This window comes from Molossus molossus, unplaced genomic scaffold (genome assembly GCF_014108415.1).
Source record: "Molossus molossus isolate mMolMol1 unplaced genomic scaffold, mMolMol1.p scaffold_m16_p_19, whole genome shotgun sequence".
In the NCBI taxonomy this organism is placed as follows: Eukaryota; Metazoa; Chordata; class Mammalia; order Chiroptera; family Molossidae; genus Molossus; species Molossus molossus.
Window position 1 is genome coordinate 41582757 of NW_023425354.1, and position 17996 is coordinate 41600752.

The 17996-nt window shown below is 40.7% G+C and overlaps 1 protein-coding gene across 4 annotated transcripts; it reads left to right on the forward strand.

Moving 5' to 3' along the window:
* Positions 1-28: 28 nt before the first annotated feature.
* GLOD4 (glyoxalase domain containing 4) lies at positions 29-17996 on the forward strand. 4 transcript variants are annotated; one of them, XM_036269381.1, is made up of 9 exons: positions 29-174; positions 1992-2041; positions 2894-3014; positions 4923-5067; positions 9975-10111; positions 11331-11417; positions 11692-11805; positions 11902-11988; positions 17878-17996. In XM_036269381.1, exons 1-9 carry the CDS (start codon positions 85-87, stop codon positions 17941-17943), a joined length of 897 nt encoding a protein of 298 aa, XP_036125274.1. In that variant the 5' UTR covers positions 29-84; the 3' UTR covers positions 17944-17996. The 4 variants fall into 4 exon arrangements, with proteins under 4 accessions (XP_036125274.1, XP_036125277.1, XP_036125276.1 ...); XM_036269384.1 differs by lacking the exon at positions 29-174 and adding an exon at positions 2280-2355 and having other exon boundaries at positions 2002-2053; XM_036269383.1 differs by lacking the exons at positions 29-174; positions 1992-2041 and adding an exon at positions 2506-2593 and having other exon boundaries at positions 2892-3014.

Genomic DNA, 17996 nt, shown 5'->3' on the forward strand with positions numbered 1-17996 from the left:
CCCAATGACGTCACCGCCTCGGTGGGCGGGACGGCGCTGAGTACGTGACGGTTGTGTGCGTGACGGTTGTGTAGTGGTGGGGTCATGACTGCTCGGAGGGCTCTGCACTTCGTGTTCAAAGTGGGAAACCGCTTCCAGACGGCGAGTTTCTACCGTGATGTCCTGGGGATGAAGGTGCGGACGGGGCCGAGGGGGACTGGCGCGCGAGGGCGGCGCGGCGGCTGAGCCACGCCTGGCCGAGAGAGGAGAGAAATGGGGTTCAGCCAGAACCGGGGTGTCTGACTTCCCGTTGGCCCTGTCGGGTTTCCAGCTTCAGGAAGTTTCGAATCCTCGGGTTAGACGGCCTTTGAAAGAGGGCGCTCGCTTATCAGTCGTCGGCTGTGTGCCCGCACACGTTCTTTCATGTATATTCATTCACAAATATGTATTGAGCTGCGGCCCTTGTGGGGCTTCCAGTCTGGTGGGAAAGACAGTAAATAAAAATCTCAGCGACTAATAACTCAGCCTGCCGGTTTGGAGCCTTTCGGTTTAGATAATCAGCGAGAGCTGTTCGTCTCAGGGGTGGTTTGAGTGGTCTTTTTTGAATACTCCGCCTCTCTGGGTGAATGCTCAGACTCCTCTCAGCAGCCCAGATCTAAGTGTGAAACCAGAACCCGTTCTCTCCAACACCTGGAAGTGGCCTCTGAGTAATGTGATCAGAGCTGCGCTTTAGAGTCCTAGTTTTATGGTCATGTCGATGTAAGAAATGTCCAAACCTGTAGAGAGCTTTTGTTGTAAGTTGATTTGAGCCCAGCTGGTGTGGTTCAGGGAATTGAGCATCGTCCCATGGACTGAGAGGTCCCAGTTAGAGTCCAGTCAGGACACACGCCTGGGTTGTGGGCTCCATCCCCAGTAGGGGGCGTGCAGGAGGCAGCTGATCAATGTTTTTCTCTCACATCAATGTTTCTGTCTCTCTCTCCCTCCCTCTCTCTCTAAAAAAATCAATAAAAACATATTTATAAAAAAAAAAAGTTTAATTCAGCCAAACTGACACATGTCACAATGCTGGGGATGAAGATTTCAGATGCTCCAGAGAATGACAGTTTTGCAGTTTCCTTTATACATTTGGAATGAAGGAGAGAATGTAAGGAAGTACTTGAAGGTGGGAGAAGGCAAGGTGGGGAGTTGGATTACAGGATAGTTAGTTAACAAGATCAAGTTCTCTCTTGAGGATGGTTATGCTTCTGAAGGGTCTTGAAAAGAGGCATTTCAAGGCTGTGTTAATTTAGATGCACAGAAACAATGGACAGTGCTTGCTTAAGGTAAAGATAAACTTTTTACTGAAGAAATTATATGCTTGGGACAGGACTACCCACCATGACCTGCCCAGTTAGAAATTTATGATCAGATCACAATGTGAGGTTATTTTTAGTCACTGAACTTGTCAGATTTATTATAGAGCTCCTCTTTTGTCCACAGTGGTATTAAGGAAGGAGATCAATAAATCTGTGTGTGAAGTGGTGGAAGATTGAACTGGAGCAGTAGCAATGAGAATCAAAAAGGAAAATAGAAACTAACACATTGAGAGTTTACTGCGTACTAGATTCTGTGCTGTAATAAATTATCCATTTTCACAACGTATTAGGAGACCCAGATCTTAAGCAATGGTCTCAGGGTAACACAGCTACTAAGGGACAATGAATCTCTCACACCAGGCTTTTCTAATGCTGAAGGCCACTTAAAAAACAAACAAACAAACAAAAAAACTGTATAGCACAGCTTTTCAATATAAATAGATTTCACAACTTTGCTTGGTTGCCTGGCCCTTGGTATCAAGCTGTTCTTCCTCACTACTTTTAGCCTGAGAAAAATATGAAGCTTATTATCTTGTTTGTTTTATAAGTAAAGCTTACAAATGATTATGTCTGTGTTTTGATTATTTTAGTTTGTACTAAATATGCTGTATGTAGTACAAGCAAAACTTTACAATTTTTTTCTAATTCCCTTACCAGATTCTGCGGCATGAGGAATTTGAAGAAGGCTGCAAAGCTACCTGTAATGGGTATGACACCTTGTTTCTTTTTTTTCTTAATCCTCACTCAAGGATATTTTTCCATTTATCTTCAAATAGAGTGGGAGAGAGAGAGACATTGATGTGACAGAGACACATCAGTTGGTTGCCTCCCACACGATCCCGACCAAGACCAGGCACCAAACTGCAACCAAGGTACATGCCCTTGACCAGAATCAAACCCAAAACTGGTCTGTAGGCCAACCCTGTAACCACTGAGCCAAACCAGCCAGGGTGACACCTTGTTTCTTAAAATCTCCTTTAGGCTCTGAATACCCCTGGAACACAGAAAACAGTTTCTCAAAGTGAATGTAAGGCAGTGGAATAAATTAAGGAGGTAGTCAATTGGGCAGTTTCAGGAACATAAGTCAGTATATGCTATAGATGAAACAATGTCTTATCAAGCATCTTTTTTTCTTTTTTTTTAATTTATTGGGGCGACATTGGTTATCAAGTATCTCTTAAGCTTAGTACCATGGAAAGCTGGGAAATTCCAAGGCCTGGTGGGAATTACATGCTTGTTGATGGATACGCAAAAAAAAAAAAAAAAAGGTCAGCATGGAGGACTGCCTTTCTAGAATTCTCTTTCCTACTTTAAAGAAAAGGTAAATGAATCTTTTCCTCAAGTAAGTGCTAAACAGATGATCTTTGGAGCCTTTGGTGATGGGCCCATGAGCACTGTCCATAATTGCTCTTAATACCAGCAGAGGTCATCTCATCCTTATGGGTACCTAGAGGACCAGAAGAGACTTGCCCACCCCTCTGTCCCAACAGTGTTTTGGTGGTGGGCCTGAGAAAGATTTTGTCTGAGATCATTGGATTAATTTTCTTTTATTTTTCTAGGCCATATGATGGGAAATGGAGCAAAACAATGGTGGGATTTGGACCTGAGGATGATCATTTTGTTGCAGAACTGACTTACAATTATGGTATTGGAAACTACAAGCTTGGCAATGACTTTATGGTAAATATCATTTTCTTCTAGACTTTTGGCTATACCTTTTATTGAGATCACTAATATAGCTGTAGGTATGATGAATGCTGAATTGATGGCCTTTGGATATAGTTTAGTGATTAGTTTTATGATGTTTTCTATTTAAAACAAAACTGCTTGGCCCTGGCCAGTTTTGCTCAGTGGTTAGAGCGTTGGCCTGTGGTCCGGAGAGACCCGGGTTCGGTTCCCGCTAAGGGCACGTACCTCGGTTGCGGTTTGTCCCCGACCCTGGTTGGGTTGTGTGGGTGGCAACTCTCGATGTGTCCCTTTCACACTGATGTTTCTCCCTCTCTCTCTCCCTCCTGCTCTATCTGAACAAAAAATGGAAAAACAAAATTTCCTAGGGTGAGGATAAAAAAAACAACTGCTTGGATACCCTGGCTTCAGAATGAAATGTGTTCTCCCTGTATTTTGGAATCAAACTGAAGACTTAGAGACAACTTTGAAGGAGACGAACACCTCTAAAGTAATGACTGAACCTTGAGAGGTCTGGTCAGGTCCTGAAGACCATCTGAGAAATACTTTCTCTGTAGTTCTGTAGCGGACCGTTAAAATTGGGCTGGGCTATTACCAATCCTAGTCAAAGAAAAATTCGAGAAGGTTTTAAGGATACAGCGTGGGTATTGCTGTCTTAAGAACAGACTGTAGGGTGTGTTTTAGAAAGTTGACTCTGGCCCGGCCAGTGTGGCTCAGTGGTTGAGTATCAGCCCGTGCACCAAGAGGTCGCTGGTTCGATTCCTGGTCAGGGCACATGCCCTGGTTGTGGGCCACATCCCTGGTGGAAAGCATGCAGGAGGTGGCCAATCAATGTTCTCTGTCACTGATGTTTCTCTCTCTCTCTCTCTCTCTCTCTCTCTCTCTCTCAAATCAATAAAGAAAAAAAAAACGAAAAGTTTACTCTGGCTGCAGAGTGGCTGGTGGATTGACAAGACTGGAGGCAGAGAGTAAGGCTGTTGCCATAATCCAAGCTGGCCTTATTAGAAGTCATGAGTAGACATTTTTAGGTATTTTGATTAAATTTAAATTTTAAAATGTCTTATTAATAGTTGGTATAGATATTTTTGTTTAAAAAGCAAAAATAAATTTCTCCAACTAGATCTTTAAAATTAGGAGATACTACCTTTGGTTTTAATTCAATGGCATTTGAATTTCTGTCCCACAATTCACTAAGTTTGGAATCTGTGTAGGAGAAAAATGTCCAAAATCTACTTTAAAATTGCTAGAAGGAAATTTTGAATGCCAAGTAATTCTTGGGTGACTTGGTGTCAACATAAGAAATGCCCAGCCCTGGCCAGTTTGGCTCAGAGGGTCCTGGGTTCAGTTCCCACTAGGGGCACATACCACAAAAAAAAAAGAAATGCCCAAACCTGTAGAGAACGTTTATGAGAGTTTATTTGAGCCAAACTGACTACATTGTCAGGAAACAAGATCTCAAATGCTCTGAAGAATTAGTTTTGCAGTTTTTTTTATACATTTGGAATTAAGGAAGGAATATAAGGAAGATTACATGAAGTGGGGTGGAAAGTAAGGTACAGGATAGTTAACAAGATTATGTGCTCCCTTGAGAGTGGTTACCCCTCTGAGGGGTCTAGGAATCCTTTTGGCATTTCAAAGGCGTGTTAACCTAGATGCACAGAAACAGTGGACAGGGCTTGCTTAAAACCTTTTACTCAAGATGTTATAGGCCTGGAGCATGACTATCCACTATGACTTGCCCCATTAGAAATGTATGATCAAATCACCCTGTGAGATTACTTTCAGTCACTGAACTGGATCAAACCCCCTTAATGTAAAGTTGATGGTGTTTTGTTTCGTTATTGTGTTCCATAGAAGATCTCTGGTGGTTATACACTTGGATGATATTGCTGTTTGTCATAGGGTATCACACTCGCTTCTAGTGAGGCTGTCAGCAATGCCAGGAAGCTGAAGTGGCCACTCAGAGAAGTTGCAGAAGGTGTTTTTGAAACTGAGGCCCCAGGAGGATATAAGTTCTATCTGCAGGATCGAAGTCCACCTCAGTCAGGTAATTATACTAATAGAAGCCCTCTGTCTAAAGCAGTGGTTCTCAACCTTCCTAATGCCGCAACCCTTTAATACAGTTCCTCATGTTGTACGTGGGCGTATCTGCATGTGGGCGGACCCACCTGGAGACAGATAGAGGAGCGTTGTCTCGGTTCCTAAGACCTTCGGAAATATGTTTTCCGATGGTCTTAGGCGACCCCTGTGATAGGGTCGTTCGACCCTTAGGCTGAGAACCGCTGGTCTAAAGGCATCTTTGATGGACGGAGAGAGGGAGCCAGATTTCTTTCTCCTGTGGAGTCTTTCTCTATTGACATAACATGTCTTTCTCAAGCCAGTGTTGTTATTTGTGCCATGAGAAATCATGTACTTGTATGAGGTCTTTATAGTGGATCTAGACTGGTTTTGTTCTACTGGTAATGCTGCTATTTAGGATACTTTTAGCTGCAAATAACAAAACCCAATTCAAACTAGCTTGAACAATAAGAAAATGTTTTGGCTCACAAGGCGTTCTATAGATAGGAAAGATTTCAGCTTTTGTTAATACAGCAGCTCAGCAATGGCATTAAGAACCCAGATCTTGCTCTGGCCGGTTTGGCTCAGCGATTAGAGCGTTGGCCTGCAGTCCTGAGAGACCTGGGTTCGGTTCCCGCTAACGGCACGTACCTCGGTTGCAGTTTGTCTCCGGCCCTGGTCGGTCGTGCGGGTGGCAGCCACTCGATGTGTTCCTTTCACATCGATGTTTCTCTCTCTCTCTCTGTTCCTCTCTCTCCCTCCCACTCTATCTGAACAAAAAATGGAAAAATGTCCTCGGGTGAGGATAAAAAGAAAAGAACCCAGATCTCCTGTTTCTATTCTCTTGTCCGCAGGGGTCCCCTTCTTCTAGAGCTGGTTCCCTGCTTGTGGTAGGGTGGCTGCCAGTAGCAGTTACAGCTATGTGCGCCCACGTTCTCTCCTGGTAAGAGAGGGAGAAACCTACTTCCTGTTGTTCTCTTTTAAGAGCAGAGCAAAACTTTCCTAGAATCTTTCAGCAAACTTCCTGGCCAGATTCAATTCACTTGCAGGCTCATGAACCAGTCGCTGCCAGGAGAAATAGGATTATCCTTAGATCAGTTAATCATATTCTCCCACTGAGGTCAGTTTCCAAACTATAGTGCTGGTGCTCGGTGAGTGAGGGAGGAATGGAAGTGAGGAGCTGCCCACCACACTGCCTGCCACAGGGAGCAGGGAAGAAATTGCATGATGTGTATTTCATATGTGTATTTCATTCTTGCACATTCTGCTACCCGCTCTGCCAAAAGAAAAAAAAGAGTGGTGCGTAGCAAGAGCAATTCTGCCTGTCATTTCACTCAGTGAAATCATACCCCTAAGTGGACCTGAGATGGGAAACTATTTTTTTTTCTCTACTGGTCTGCCTCAAGTCCCAGAATTCCCTCATACCGAGTCTGATTATTGTGTTGAATGTTACTTGCTTTTCACCTGGTGTTCCAGTGTGGGACTGGCACTGTGGGACTTGCTGAGAGGTGGTATTTCTGTTCTTCACCAGTGATTTAAGGGATTGTTATGATGATTTTTGTTGATAGGTGATTGCTGCTTCACATACTAACTTTAAAACTTAACTCCTGTCACTGTTCCACTGTACATTTTCCCCCTAATCTTGATGTTTCAACATATAATGGCAAGCCCCATAATCCTAAAATGTATTTGTCCTTTGGAATATTAGTACCTTTAGGGCATTGATTTCTTTGTTGTTGTTGTTGTTAATCCTCACCCAAGGATATTTTTTCCATTGATTTTTAAAGAGAGTGGAAGGGACATAGGGATGGGGGAGAGAGAGAAACATCGATGTGATAGAGACACATAAATTGGTTGTCTCCTGCACTTGCCCCAACCGGGCCTGGGGATCAAACCTGCCACCCAGCTATGTACCCTTGACCGGGAATAGAACCTTTGACCCTTTGGTGTAAGGGATCAATGCCACACCGGCCAGAGCTAGGGCATTAATTTCTGAATGGTAATATAGTCAAATCTATCACTCTAGCTGGTGTCCACCCTTCCTTTGAATCACTCATTATCTTTAGTTTCACCCATTTGTTACCATTCCTGCCCCTGCATCCCTTGGGAGCCGGCTGAAATCTGTTGATTTCTCAATAAACCGGAAAACTGAAACAGTCTGCCAGCCAGAGAGACCTGTGAGAAGCATCTTGCCTTAGGTCATGAATTGCTATTCTAGCAAATGGGACCAAGGCTATGAAAACAGAAGGACAATGTATTGATTTATCATAGGCAGGTATAGACTTGGAACAGCACTGCAGAAAGTCACTTTACAATATAAAAGTTTCCAATAATGGTAAGTGTTTTCATATAACTTTTATTTTATTTTTTTTTACCAAAAAGTAGATTTTTCTCCTAGACAAACAGATAAGCAAAAATAAATAAATAAATAAGAGAACACTACCCATATATCCAGAGATGACCACTGTTAACATTTTAAAGTATAGATTTCCAATCTTTTATTAAGGGCATGTACCTAGGTTGCAGTTTGTCCCTGGCCCTGGTCGGGGTCTCGTGGGAGGTAACCAGTCGATGTGTCCCTTTCACATTAGTGTTTCTCTCTGTCTCCCTTTTTCTCCCTCTCTCTCTACCTGAAGATAAATGGAAAAATATCCTCGGGTGAGGATTAAAAACAAAAAATATCACTATGTGCATAACCCATAAACACAGACAACAGTGTGCTAATGGCCAGAGGGAAGGGGGTGCAGGGGCTGGGTGAAATGGGCAAAGGGGGAGAAAATGGGGACACATGTCATAGTGTCAACAATAAAAATAAAGTCGAAAAATGTATATATATAATTAAATATGTACATTGTTATTCATATTCCATTGTAAGGATTCCATTGTATTGCATTGCATCGTAGGATGAGAAACAATTCTCTGTTGTTGGGTATTTGTGTTGTCCCTAGCGTTTCCTTGTGATAAGCAACACTGAGATGAATGCTTTTGTGATGAAAGCCCTTCATATATGCACAATTACATCTTTAATTGCTGAAAATGGGGTTGTTCTTTTAAAATCAGTGTATATTTTTTTAGTGGATTAAGCGTCATCCCATGGACTGAGAGGGCCTGGTTAGATTCCTGGTCAGGGCACATGCCCTGGTTGCAGATTGATTCCCAGTAGGGGGTGTGCAGGTGGGTCTGTGCTTCTCTCTCACATTGATGTTTCTATCTCTCTTTTCCTCCTGTTTCTAAAAAAATAAAATCAGTGTATATTTTTTAGGCTTTTGATATATTCTGTCAAATTGTTCCACAGAAATGGTTTACACTCTTCTAGTTTTATATGGTTGTGATTTCCCCCTGCACTATCACAGTCAGCACTTTTAAAGTTATTTGCCAATTACAGAGGAGCTGAATAGACACCTCTCCAAACAGGACATACAAATGGCCAAGAGACATATGAAGAAATGCTCAACATCACTAATCATCAGAGAGATGCAAATTAAAACAACAATGAGGTATCACCTCACACCTGTCAGAATGGCCGCCATCAACAAATCATCAAACAACAAGTGTTGGCAAGGGTGTGGAGAAAAGGGGACTCTAGTACACTGCTGGTGGGAGTGCAGACTGGTGCAGCCACTGAGGAAAACAATATGGTGTTACCTCAAAAAATTAAAAATTGAACTTCCATTTGACCCAGTGATCCCACTTCTAGGAATATACTCTAGGAAGCCTGAAACACCAATCAGGAAGAATATATGTACCCCCATGTTCATAGCAGCACTATTTACAATAGCTAAGATCTGGAAACAGCCCAAGTGTCCATCAGTAGACGGATGGATAAAATAGCTGTGGTACATATACACAATGGAATACTATGCAGCTGTAAGAAAGAAAGATCTCTTATCCTTTGAGACGACATGGAGGGACCTGGAAAGTATTATCCTAAGTGAAATCAGCCAAGCAGAAAAAGACAAATACCACATGATCTCACTTATATACGGAATATAATGAACATAACAGTCTGAGGAATACGGTAGACCCAGAAACATGGAAGTAGGGCACAGACTGACATCCCTCAGAAGAGGGGGTGGGGGGGTGGGAAGAGATAAACCACAGAACTTATATGCATGTATGCATGTCCAATGGACATGGACAACTAAGCCGGGGATGGGGCGGGGTAGGGTGGGGAGGGGAGTGTCAATGGGGTAAAAAAGGTGAAATATCTAACAAAAAGAAAATTAGAAAAATATATATATAAAGTTATTTGCCAATTAGATAGCTAAATGTTTTATTTGAATTCTAATTTCTTTGAATATTCATGACGTTGAATATTTTTTTCACATGTTCATTGACCAGTCTAATTCTGTGTCTTTTGCCTGTTTTGCTAGTATAGTCATCTTTTTCCTACTAATGTTTAAAGGTGACTTCACTAATAAGGACTTTTTTCATATATGTTGCAAAAACAAATGTTTCCTACTTTGTTGTTTACTCTTTAATTTTTATTGTAATCCTTGTTTTGGCTTTTGTTGTCTAGGAGTTTTCCATTCATGTAATTAACCTAGCAGTTTTTCTTTCTTGGTTCTTATATCTTGTGTAAGGTTTTATAAAAAGTCTTTTTCCACTCCAAAATTGTATAAATAATCACCTGATACCAGTATTTTTATGGTTTCATTTTTTAAAACTTAATTCTTTTAGCCATCAGGAATGCATTTTGCTATTTAGTTTAAAGGTGCGACTTTCCCCACTAAATGAGAAGCCAGTTATTGAATAATGTGCCCTTTCATACTGACTTAAAATTCCTTTCTTATCATAAACTAAGTTCTTATATATACTTGAGCCTGTTTTGGCCTTTTGGTTCTATTCCATTGCACTGATCTATCCATTCCTGCTGTTTTATTACCCTACATACAGATCCTGTATTAAAAGTAACTCTAGCAGTGTCTAATCTTCAGAAGTCATTGCACTACTGGTCTGATCTCCTGGGAATGAAAATTTATGAAAAAGATGAAAAGAAACAAAGGGCTTTGCTGGGCTATGCTGATAACCAGGTGAGTGATCGTGGAGAGAAATAAGCTGTTACTTTGAATTTGGCTTATACATGAAGTTAACATGAAGGCTATTCCCTTAATTTCCTCATAGTAATTTAATATTTATACAGATAGCCCTGGCCAGTGGTTAGAGCATCAACCTGCGGTCTAGAGAGACCCGGGTTCGATTCCCTCTAAGGGCATGTACCTCGGTTGCAGTTTGTCCCCAGCACTGGTTGGGTTGTGGGTGGCAACCACTCGATGTGTCCCTTTCACATCGATGTTTCTCTCTCTCTCTCTCTCTCTTCCTCCCACTCTATCTGAACAAAAAATGGAAAAATGTCCTCGGGTGAGGATAAAAAAATAAAAATAAATAAAAAATAATATTTATACAGATAAACAGAAGAAAATAAAAAATTGCTGATAACCTCAGCACTTAGATATTTTGGGTTCTATCCTTTCAAAAGGGGATTGCTGAGTCAGAAGAGATGTAGACAAGATTTAATGCTGTAATGATAATGTATTTTTATCTTTTTCTTTTAAAAAATAACCCAGCATTTGAGCACGATTTAGTCTTTGCACTTTGACCCAGTAGATCTATTCCTAGGAATTGATTTTACATACTCATCATATATGTTCACAAAGAACTGTGTACAAGGTTATCTGTTGCAGCATTATTTATAATAGCACATATAAGAAATAACCTAAATGTCCTAGGGATTAGCAGAATAGTTCTGTGATTTATGGTTCATCCATAGAATGGGTTACTATGCAGCTATCAGGAAGAATGAGATGAGTCTGTGTGCTGCTATGGTAACATTAATTGGAGAAAAACAAGGGACAGAAAAGATATGTGCATACCAGGGTCTAGAAAAGTGGTTCTCAACCTTCCTAATGCCGTGACCCTTTATTCCAGTTCCTCATGTTGTATGTGGGCGTATCTGCATGTGGGTGGACCCGCCTGGAGACGGGTAGAGGAGCAGTGTCTCGGTTCCTAAGACCATCAGAAATATGTGTTTTCTGATGGCCTTAGGCGACCCCTGTGAAAGGGTCGTTTGACCCTCAAAAGGGTCGCTACCCGCAGGTCGAGAACCGCTGGTCTAGGAGTATACACAGGAAACTGCTGACTGGTTGCCTCTGGAGTGAGAGTAGCTTTCTTGCTTTAGTAATCTTTGAAAAATGTTAACCACATAACCTGTTCTAAAAAATGAACCAAACCCACTTTCTTATTTCTTTTCAGTGTAAGCTGGAGCTCCAGGGTATCAAGGGTGTGATTAATCATGCAGCAGCTTTTGGAAGAATAGCCTTTTCTTGCCCCCAGACAGAGGTAATGTTTGGTACCAGATCTTTTATTTAAGCTCTGTGACTAGCTAGTTCAACCGCTGTGATCTGTGGGCCTCCCCTTCTTTAGGTTCATTTTGATTGTGGCTTTGGTATCAAGTTTAATAGTGGTCTCGAGCAAGTGGCTGAAATAATAAAATCAAATGAGTGGCTCCCAGGTTCTTTCTGATTGATCTGATATTTCTCTAGGGCTGATGAGGACCATGGCCTGACAGTGGTACATGACCCCTAGTTTACTTTTCCTTTTTGTTTTCCTCAAGCTGCCTGACTTAGAGGACTTGATGAAAAGGGAGAAACAGAAGATTCTGACTCCCCTGGTGAGTCTGGATACCCCCGGGAAAGCCACAGTGCAAGTGGTCATTCTGGCTGACCCTGTAAGTATTACTCGGGAAGGGGGTGGGCTGCACCAGGGCTTTCTTCTGAGGTGTCTTTTTGCCAAATTTCTTTTGTTTTTTTGTATTTTTGTGTAGGATGGGCATGAAATTTGCTTTGTGGGAGATGAAGCATTTCGAGAACTTTCTAAAATGGACTTAGAGGGAAGCAAATTGTTGGATGACGTGAGTGTCATTTTTAAATTTTTGGGATTATAGGACCAAGGGAGGTGGCCTTAAGTGTGTATGGGGAAGGGCCAAAGCAGTAGGGACCAGTTCTTACTGTCAGAACCATGTTCTTTTGCTTTGGGGATAACTTTTGAGCCAGGGACATGTTCTATTTGTCTCTCTTTCTCCCTCTCTCTCTAAAAATTAAGAAAGAAAAAACATTTATAGCTTATTCTTTTCCTTTCTAGTGAATTGTTCTCAAGCTCCAGTACTTTTCTTGGAAAAGTCTTTTATTTACCCCATATAACTTCTCCAGATTTCTTTTTTTAAAAATTTGCCTACCCTGGCTGGTTTGGCCAGTGGTTAGAGTGTTGGCCCGCAGACCAAAGAGTCGCGGGTTCGATTCCAGTCAAGAACATGTACCTCGGTTGCAGTTTGTCTCCATCCTTGGTTGGGATTGTGTGGGAGGCAACCAATCAATGTGTCTCTTTCACATCCATGTTTCTCTCTCTCTCTCTTTCTCCCCCCGCCCCCACTCTATCTGAAGATGAATAGAAAAACATCCTCAGGTGAGGATTTAAAAAAAAAAACTCTGCCTATACACTGTTTCTACTTCTCACCTCCCATTTACACTTCAGTCTATACTACCCTGGATCCTGTCACTCAGTGATATGCGCATTTTGATCTCATCAGTGACTTCCATCCTGCCAAATCCAGCAACTACTTTTCTATCCTCTTCAAACTTGCTTTTTTAGCAGCATCCAAGCAATTGTTCCTTATTGGACCCCAGCATCTAGCACATACCTGTATGTGGTATGCACTCGGTGAATACTCTGTTGATGATTAAAGGAATGAGTCAGTCTTTCCTGCTTCTGTCACTTAATATCTGTGTGGCTGACAAGTCTCTAAATTTACGTTTTCTTATCTGAAATTTGAGAAAATTAGATTGTCCACCTCATAGGATTGTTGTGTGGTTTATAGAGCCTGCCAAACTGCTGACATAATAACAGATACTCAATTAATGTTCATCAAAGTAAAAAATGTGTAGAAAATGCAGCATTTATAAATTTTACCATAAAGAAAAATAGAATCTCAGGCAACCTCTCAGCTGGCAAATTTGCTAGACTCTCCTTGCTCTTTCATGTCCTGGGCAATGTCCTCCTCTTTGGAGCTCTGTTCTCCTTTGGTGTTAGAGATCCTGCCCTCTTCATATCCCTCTGCCAGCTTCTCCTCAGTCACAGGCACCTCTTTCTGTGTCTGATCCCAAAATCATTTTACACATGGCCCATTCTGGCTTTCTTTTATTCTCATTCTACATTCTCTGTCTTCTTTTGCGTAGAAGTTACCTACTACGCTGGTTATTTCTGCTCTGAGCTTCAACTATCATCATTTCTCTGACTTCCTAATTTTTTTTTATTTCTTTAGAGAGAGTGGAAGGGATGGAGGGAGGAAGAAACATCTATGTGAGAGAGACATATTGATTGATTGCCTCCTGCACTCGCCCCGACCGGGCCGGGCATGAACCTGCAACCCAGGTGCATGCCCTTCACCAGAAACTGAACCCATGACCCTCAGTGCCAGGGCCGATGCTCTACCACTAAGCCACATTGGCCAGGGCTCTGGCTTTCTAATTTTTAGTTCCTGCTCCTCCCTGAGCTCCAAACAAATATTTTGTTATTGTTGTTACTGAGGTAAAATATACATGGAATTTAAATATACAGAAATTTAGTGTTCAATTTCATGAGTTTTGACAGTTATATATACTCATACAGCTACTACTCAAAATATAGAGTATTTTCATCATTGCAGAACGTTCTTTTATGCCCATTTCCAGTTAGGTCCCACCACCACCACTCTGTCACATTAGTTTTGTCTGTCTTTGGACTTCATATAAGTGGAATCATTCTGTAGGTTTTCTTTTGTGCCTGGCTTTTTTCACTCAGCATTTTTGAGATTTCTCCATGTAATTGCATGGAATTTGTTCTTTTTTTAAAATTGCTGAGTGTATTCAATGTAATGAATATAACATTGTATAAGTCTGTTTATCCATTCTTCCAATGATGGATATTTGAGTTGTTTCATATTTTCATCTATTATAAGGAAGACTGCTGTGAACATTCGCGTGTAAATCATCTCATAGATGTATGTCTTATTTCTCTTGGATAAATACCTAGGAGTGGAATTGCTTTTACTGTATAAGAAACTGCCAGACAGCCTTGGCCAGTTTGGCTCAGCTGTTAGAGCATCGGCCTGCGGTTCAGAGAGACCCGGGTTAGGTTCCCGCTAAGGGCATGTACCTCGGTTGCAGTTTGTCCCCGGCCCTGGTTGGGTTGTGCGGGTGGCAGCCACTCAATGTGTCCCTTTCATGTCGATGTTTCTCTCTCTCTTTCTCCCTCTCACTCTATCTGAACAAAAAATGGAAAAATGTTCTCGGGTGAGGATAAAAAAAAGAAAGAAAGAAACTGCCAGACAGTCATCCAGAGTGATTGAACCTTTTTGCACTTTTATCAGGCGTGTCATATACATCAGAGTTCTAGCTGCTATATGTCCTCATCAACATTTGTACATTTTTGGTTTTCGTTTGTAGCTATACTAATACATATAAAATGGTTTCTCAGTTTGATTTTAATTTGCATCTTCCTGGTGACTGATGATGTTGAATACCTTTCCATATGCTTATTGGCCATCTGCTTGCCTTCTTTTGTGAATTATATGTCCTTTTGTCTATTAATACTTCATGATTAAAAAATCCAAATAAACACAGAAAGTACAAAAAATCCCCATGTGACTGTCACCCATCAGCTCTGTGCCATAATTTTTCATTATTCTTTCCCACCCCACCCTTTGTTTTTGCTGGAGAATTCTAAGGCAAGTCTCAGACACCATGACATTTCATCCCTAAATACTTAATTAAGTACTTTACACATTTTTAAGACAATTTAAAAGAAGGAATTTTCTTATGTACCATACTGATATCATCACACTTAAAAAAATCAACAATATATCCTTCATGTCACCTAAAATCCAGTTCTTGCTAAAATTTCCCTGATCCTCTAAAAATAGTTTTATACAGTTGGTTTGTCCTATGTATTTTTAAATTAGCTTTAGTGTAATTGGACTATATAAATACAGAACTGTTTATATGATCCATTGAGTTTCATGACAAACTAGTTGGAAGACACACCTCTGAACTATTTCATCTTAGCCATTCTAGTCTACTGTCTAATCTCTAAATATGTCTTTACTCACACTATTTTTTTCTCCTAGAATGTCCCTTCTCCTATTTGAATATTTGCTTGTTTTATTTTATTTTATTTTATTTACTGATTTTTAGAGAGAGGAGGAAGGGGGTGAGAGAGAGAGAGAAACATCAATTTGTTGTTCAACTTATTTATGCATTCATTGGGTGCTTCTTACATGTGCCCTGACCAGGGATCAAACTTGAAACTTTGGCATATTGGGACAACGCTCTAACCAACTGAGCTACCCAGCCAGAGCTAATATTGCTTATATTTTAAGCCCAATTTCATTAAAAAATTTATTTATTTATTTTTGTTGTTGTTGATTTGTTGGAGTTTCAGATATGAGTCATTTGATATCATCAAATGCAAGTACTTTTCCCAGTTTATGACTTGCCTATTTATTGTTTTGAAGAGACAAAGTTTTTTTTTGGTTCTAATTTGTAAACATTTTATGTTTAGTCCTTTTTGGGTCTTGGATAAATTTATAGCCAGTGGAACCTTTTCACCATGGATATTTCAAACTCAGTATGTCTATAACTTTATTTACCTCACCTCAAATCCATTTTTCTTTTAATAATATAAAAATAAAAGCTACTATATATTATCTCCTATGTTCTTGACATATGACATATTCTTAAGTGCTTTATATATATTTTCTATTCTTACCACAATCTGCAAAGTTGATAGTTGCCTTTCAGATGAGGAAACTGAGGCTCAAAAATATTGTCACCCAATATCATACATTCATGGTCAGGGCAGGGGCTCGCGCAGAGCTCTTTCAAGCTGTACAGCCAGTTCTTTTTCCTCCTCTCTCTACTCTGCTCTCTCCCCTGAACAGTGCTGTGTATCTTTTATCCCAATTATTTAAGCTAGAATCCTTGGAGCCTTTTTTTTACATTTAGAATACTTTTTACTTTAGTATAGTTTTAGATATACAAACAGAGCCATTTTTGAATATTGTTTCTCCTCACCCCGAAATTCTGTTAGCTATTAGTCACCAAGAGTGTGAGTTTTACCTCTGAAATCTCGTGTGTCTACTTCCTTCTGAAACATCCTTATTACCACCCGTGGTAATACTGCAGAAGCCTCCTTCCACCCTCCTCAATCCCTGCTGCCAGCATTAGCTTTCTAAAGCACAAATCCAGTAGTTAAAAAAAGCACACACACAAAACGGTGTAATCTGATAGTTCTCTGTTGACTCAAAGACACATTCCAGACGCCTTGACCGTATGGAACACTACCCCTTCCCTGCTCTCTGATCTTCTGTGCTGCTTGTCTCCCCTGGTTCACTCCCATTCCAGTCCCAGTGAGCTGTTTATATCAACCAAGATTTATCTTCTTGCCTTTCTTCTATCTTTCCTCTTATTCAATGTATCCTTCAAAACTCAGAAGTTTTCTTGGGTCTTCTATACTAGAGTTTGTTGTTTCCCCCTTTTTTAAAGTAGCTCTTAAAAGACAGAAATGTCTACATCCTTGCAGGTTGGTTTTGTTTTGTTTTCTGCTGAGTATCTTTCATTTTATGTATTTATTTATTTTCTTTTCATCAAAATCCAGTAGTACTGAGATTCTATATAAAGGCAGTGCAGTGTCGTTGCTGAGTCCCGCTGCCCAGGGCAGCCACTCTCAGCATCACTGTTTCTAAATAAAAGATACATATATTTCTGTTTCTTCATTGTCAGTTGCAGACAACATCCTTTGACTTCTTGCTGAGGTAGATGAGTGTTTGTACACTCTTTCTCCAACCAGTTAGTTACTCCTTTCCTTTCAGGCTGCTGTCACTTTGTTTATCGTTCTGTTATAGCAAACACCCCCCCCCCCCCCGCCATATACCGTTATGCAAAACAGTTGTTTTTATATCTGACTCCTCAGCTATTCTATGTGCTCTTCAAAGCCTCAGACTATGTCTGTGCCATACCCAAACCCAAGTCAATACCTACCTCATAATGAAAACTGGCATTTTAAAAGGTATTTCTGTACTTGCTTTTTGACTGAACGAATGTATCTCCTTATCAAATAGCTATTTACCATATGTGTGGTTGTACTGGACAGGACATTTTAAGAGATCTAGATTCTAAACCTTTGCCAGCCTGGCTCCATGGTCTCAACCTCAAGGAACAATAGGATAAAAGGACTCTGGTGGAACCAAAACATTGTTATTAACAAGGCTTCCTTGTTAATTAAGTGGCTCAAAACTAACCAAACAGTACCAACATCAGTGGAATGGCATAGGAGGATGCATAGAGAAAAGGAAATTGTTCCAGGCTCAATAGCGAAAATGTCAGAATAGCTTATTACCTTCAGTCTCATTATTAGACTGAGTCTCAGGAGCACTAACAATGCCTGAGAGCCTACCCAGGTGCTAAGAGTGATAGTACTTTGTGTTCTGCCGAAGACCCCACAGCCTGGTGTGCTCAGTCCTTGCTCTCTAGTCAATCAGCCACACTTCCTGGCTGCAGGCCCTTTATTCTACAAAGTGAAAATCCACAAGCAATTGCTCAATACTCATCAGCATCCTCTGTCAAATTAAACGTAATACTCTATACTGAATGAACACTTTTCAATTGTTAAATTCTTGATTATGGGCAATGCAGTGAGGTAGAAAGTGAACTATATATATATTTTGTTGTATAGACTTAGAATATATATTCCAATTCTGTTTCTATAGGCAATGGCAGCTGATAAAAGTGATGAATGGTTTGCTAAACAAAAGAAACCAAAGGCTTCAGGTTAACAGAAGACATCACGTGGCACAAGCATTTGAGATTCCTGTCTAGCACCTGTGAG

Bases quoted from the DNA above. Each gene is read 5' to 3' on its own strand.
- GLOD4 (XM_036269381.1), top strand. From the start codon at position 85: ATGACTGCTCGGAGGGCTCTGCACTTCGTGTTCAAAGTGGGAAACCGC. The intron at 2,042-2,893 runs GTATGACACCTT...TTATTTTTCTAG, and splicing joins TGCAAAGCTACCTGTAATGG to GCCATATGATGGGAAATGGA. The intron at 3,015-4,922 runs GTAAATATCATT...TGTTTGTCATAG, and splicing joins AGCTTGGCAATGACTTTATG to GGTATCACACTCGCTTCTAG.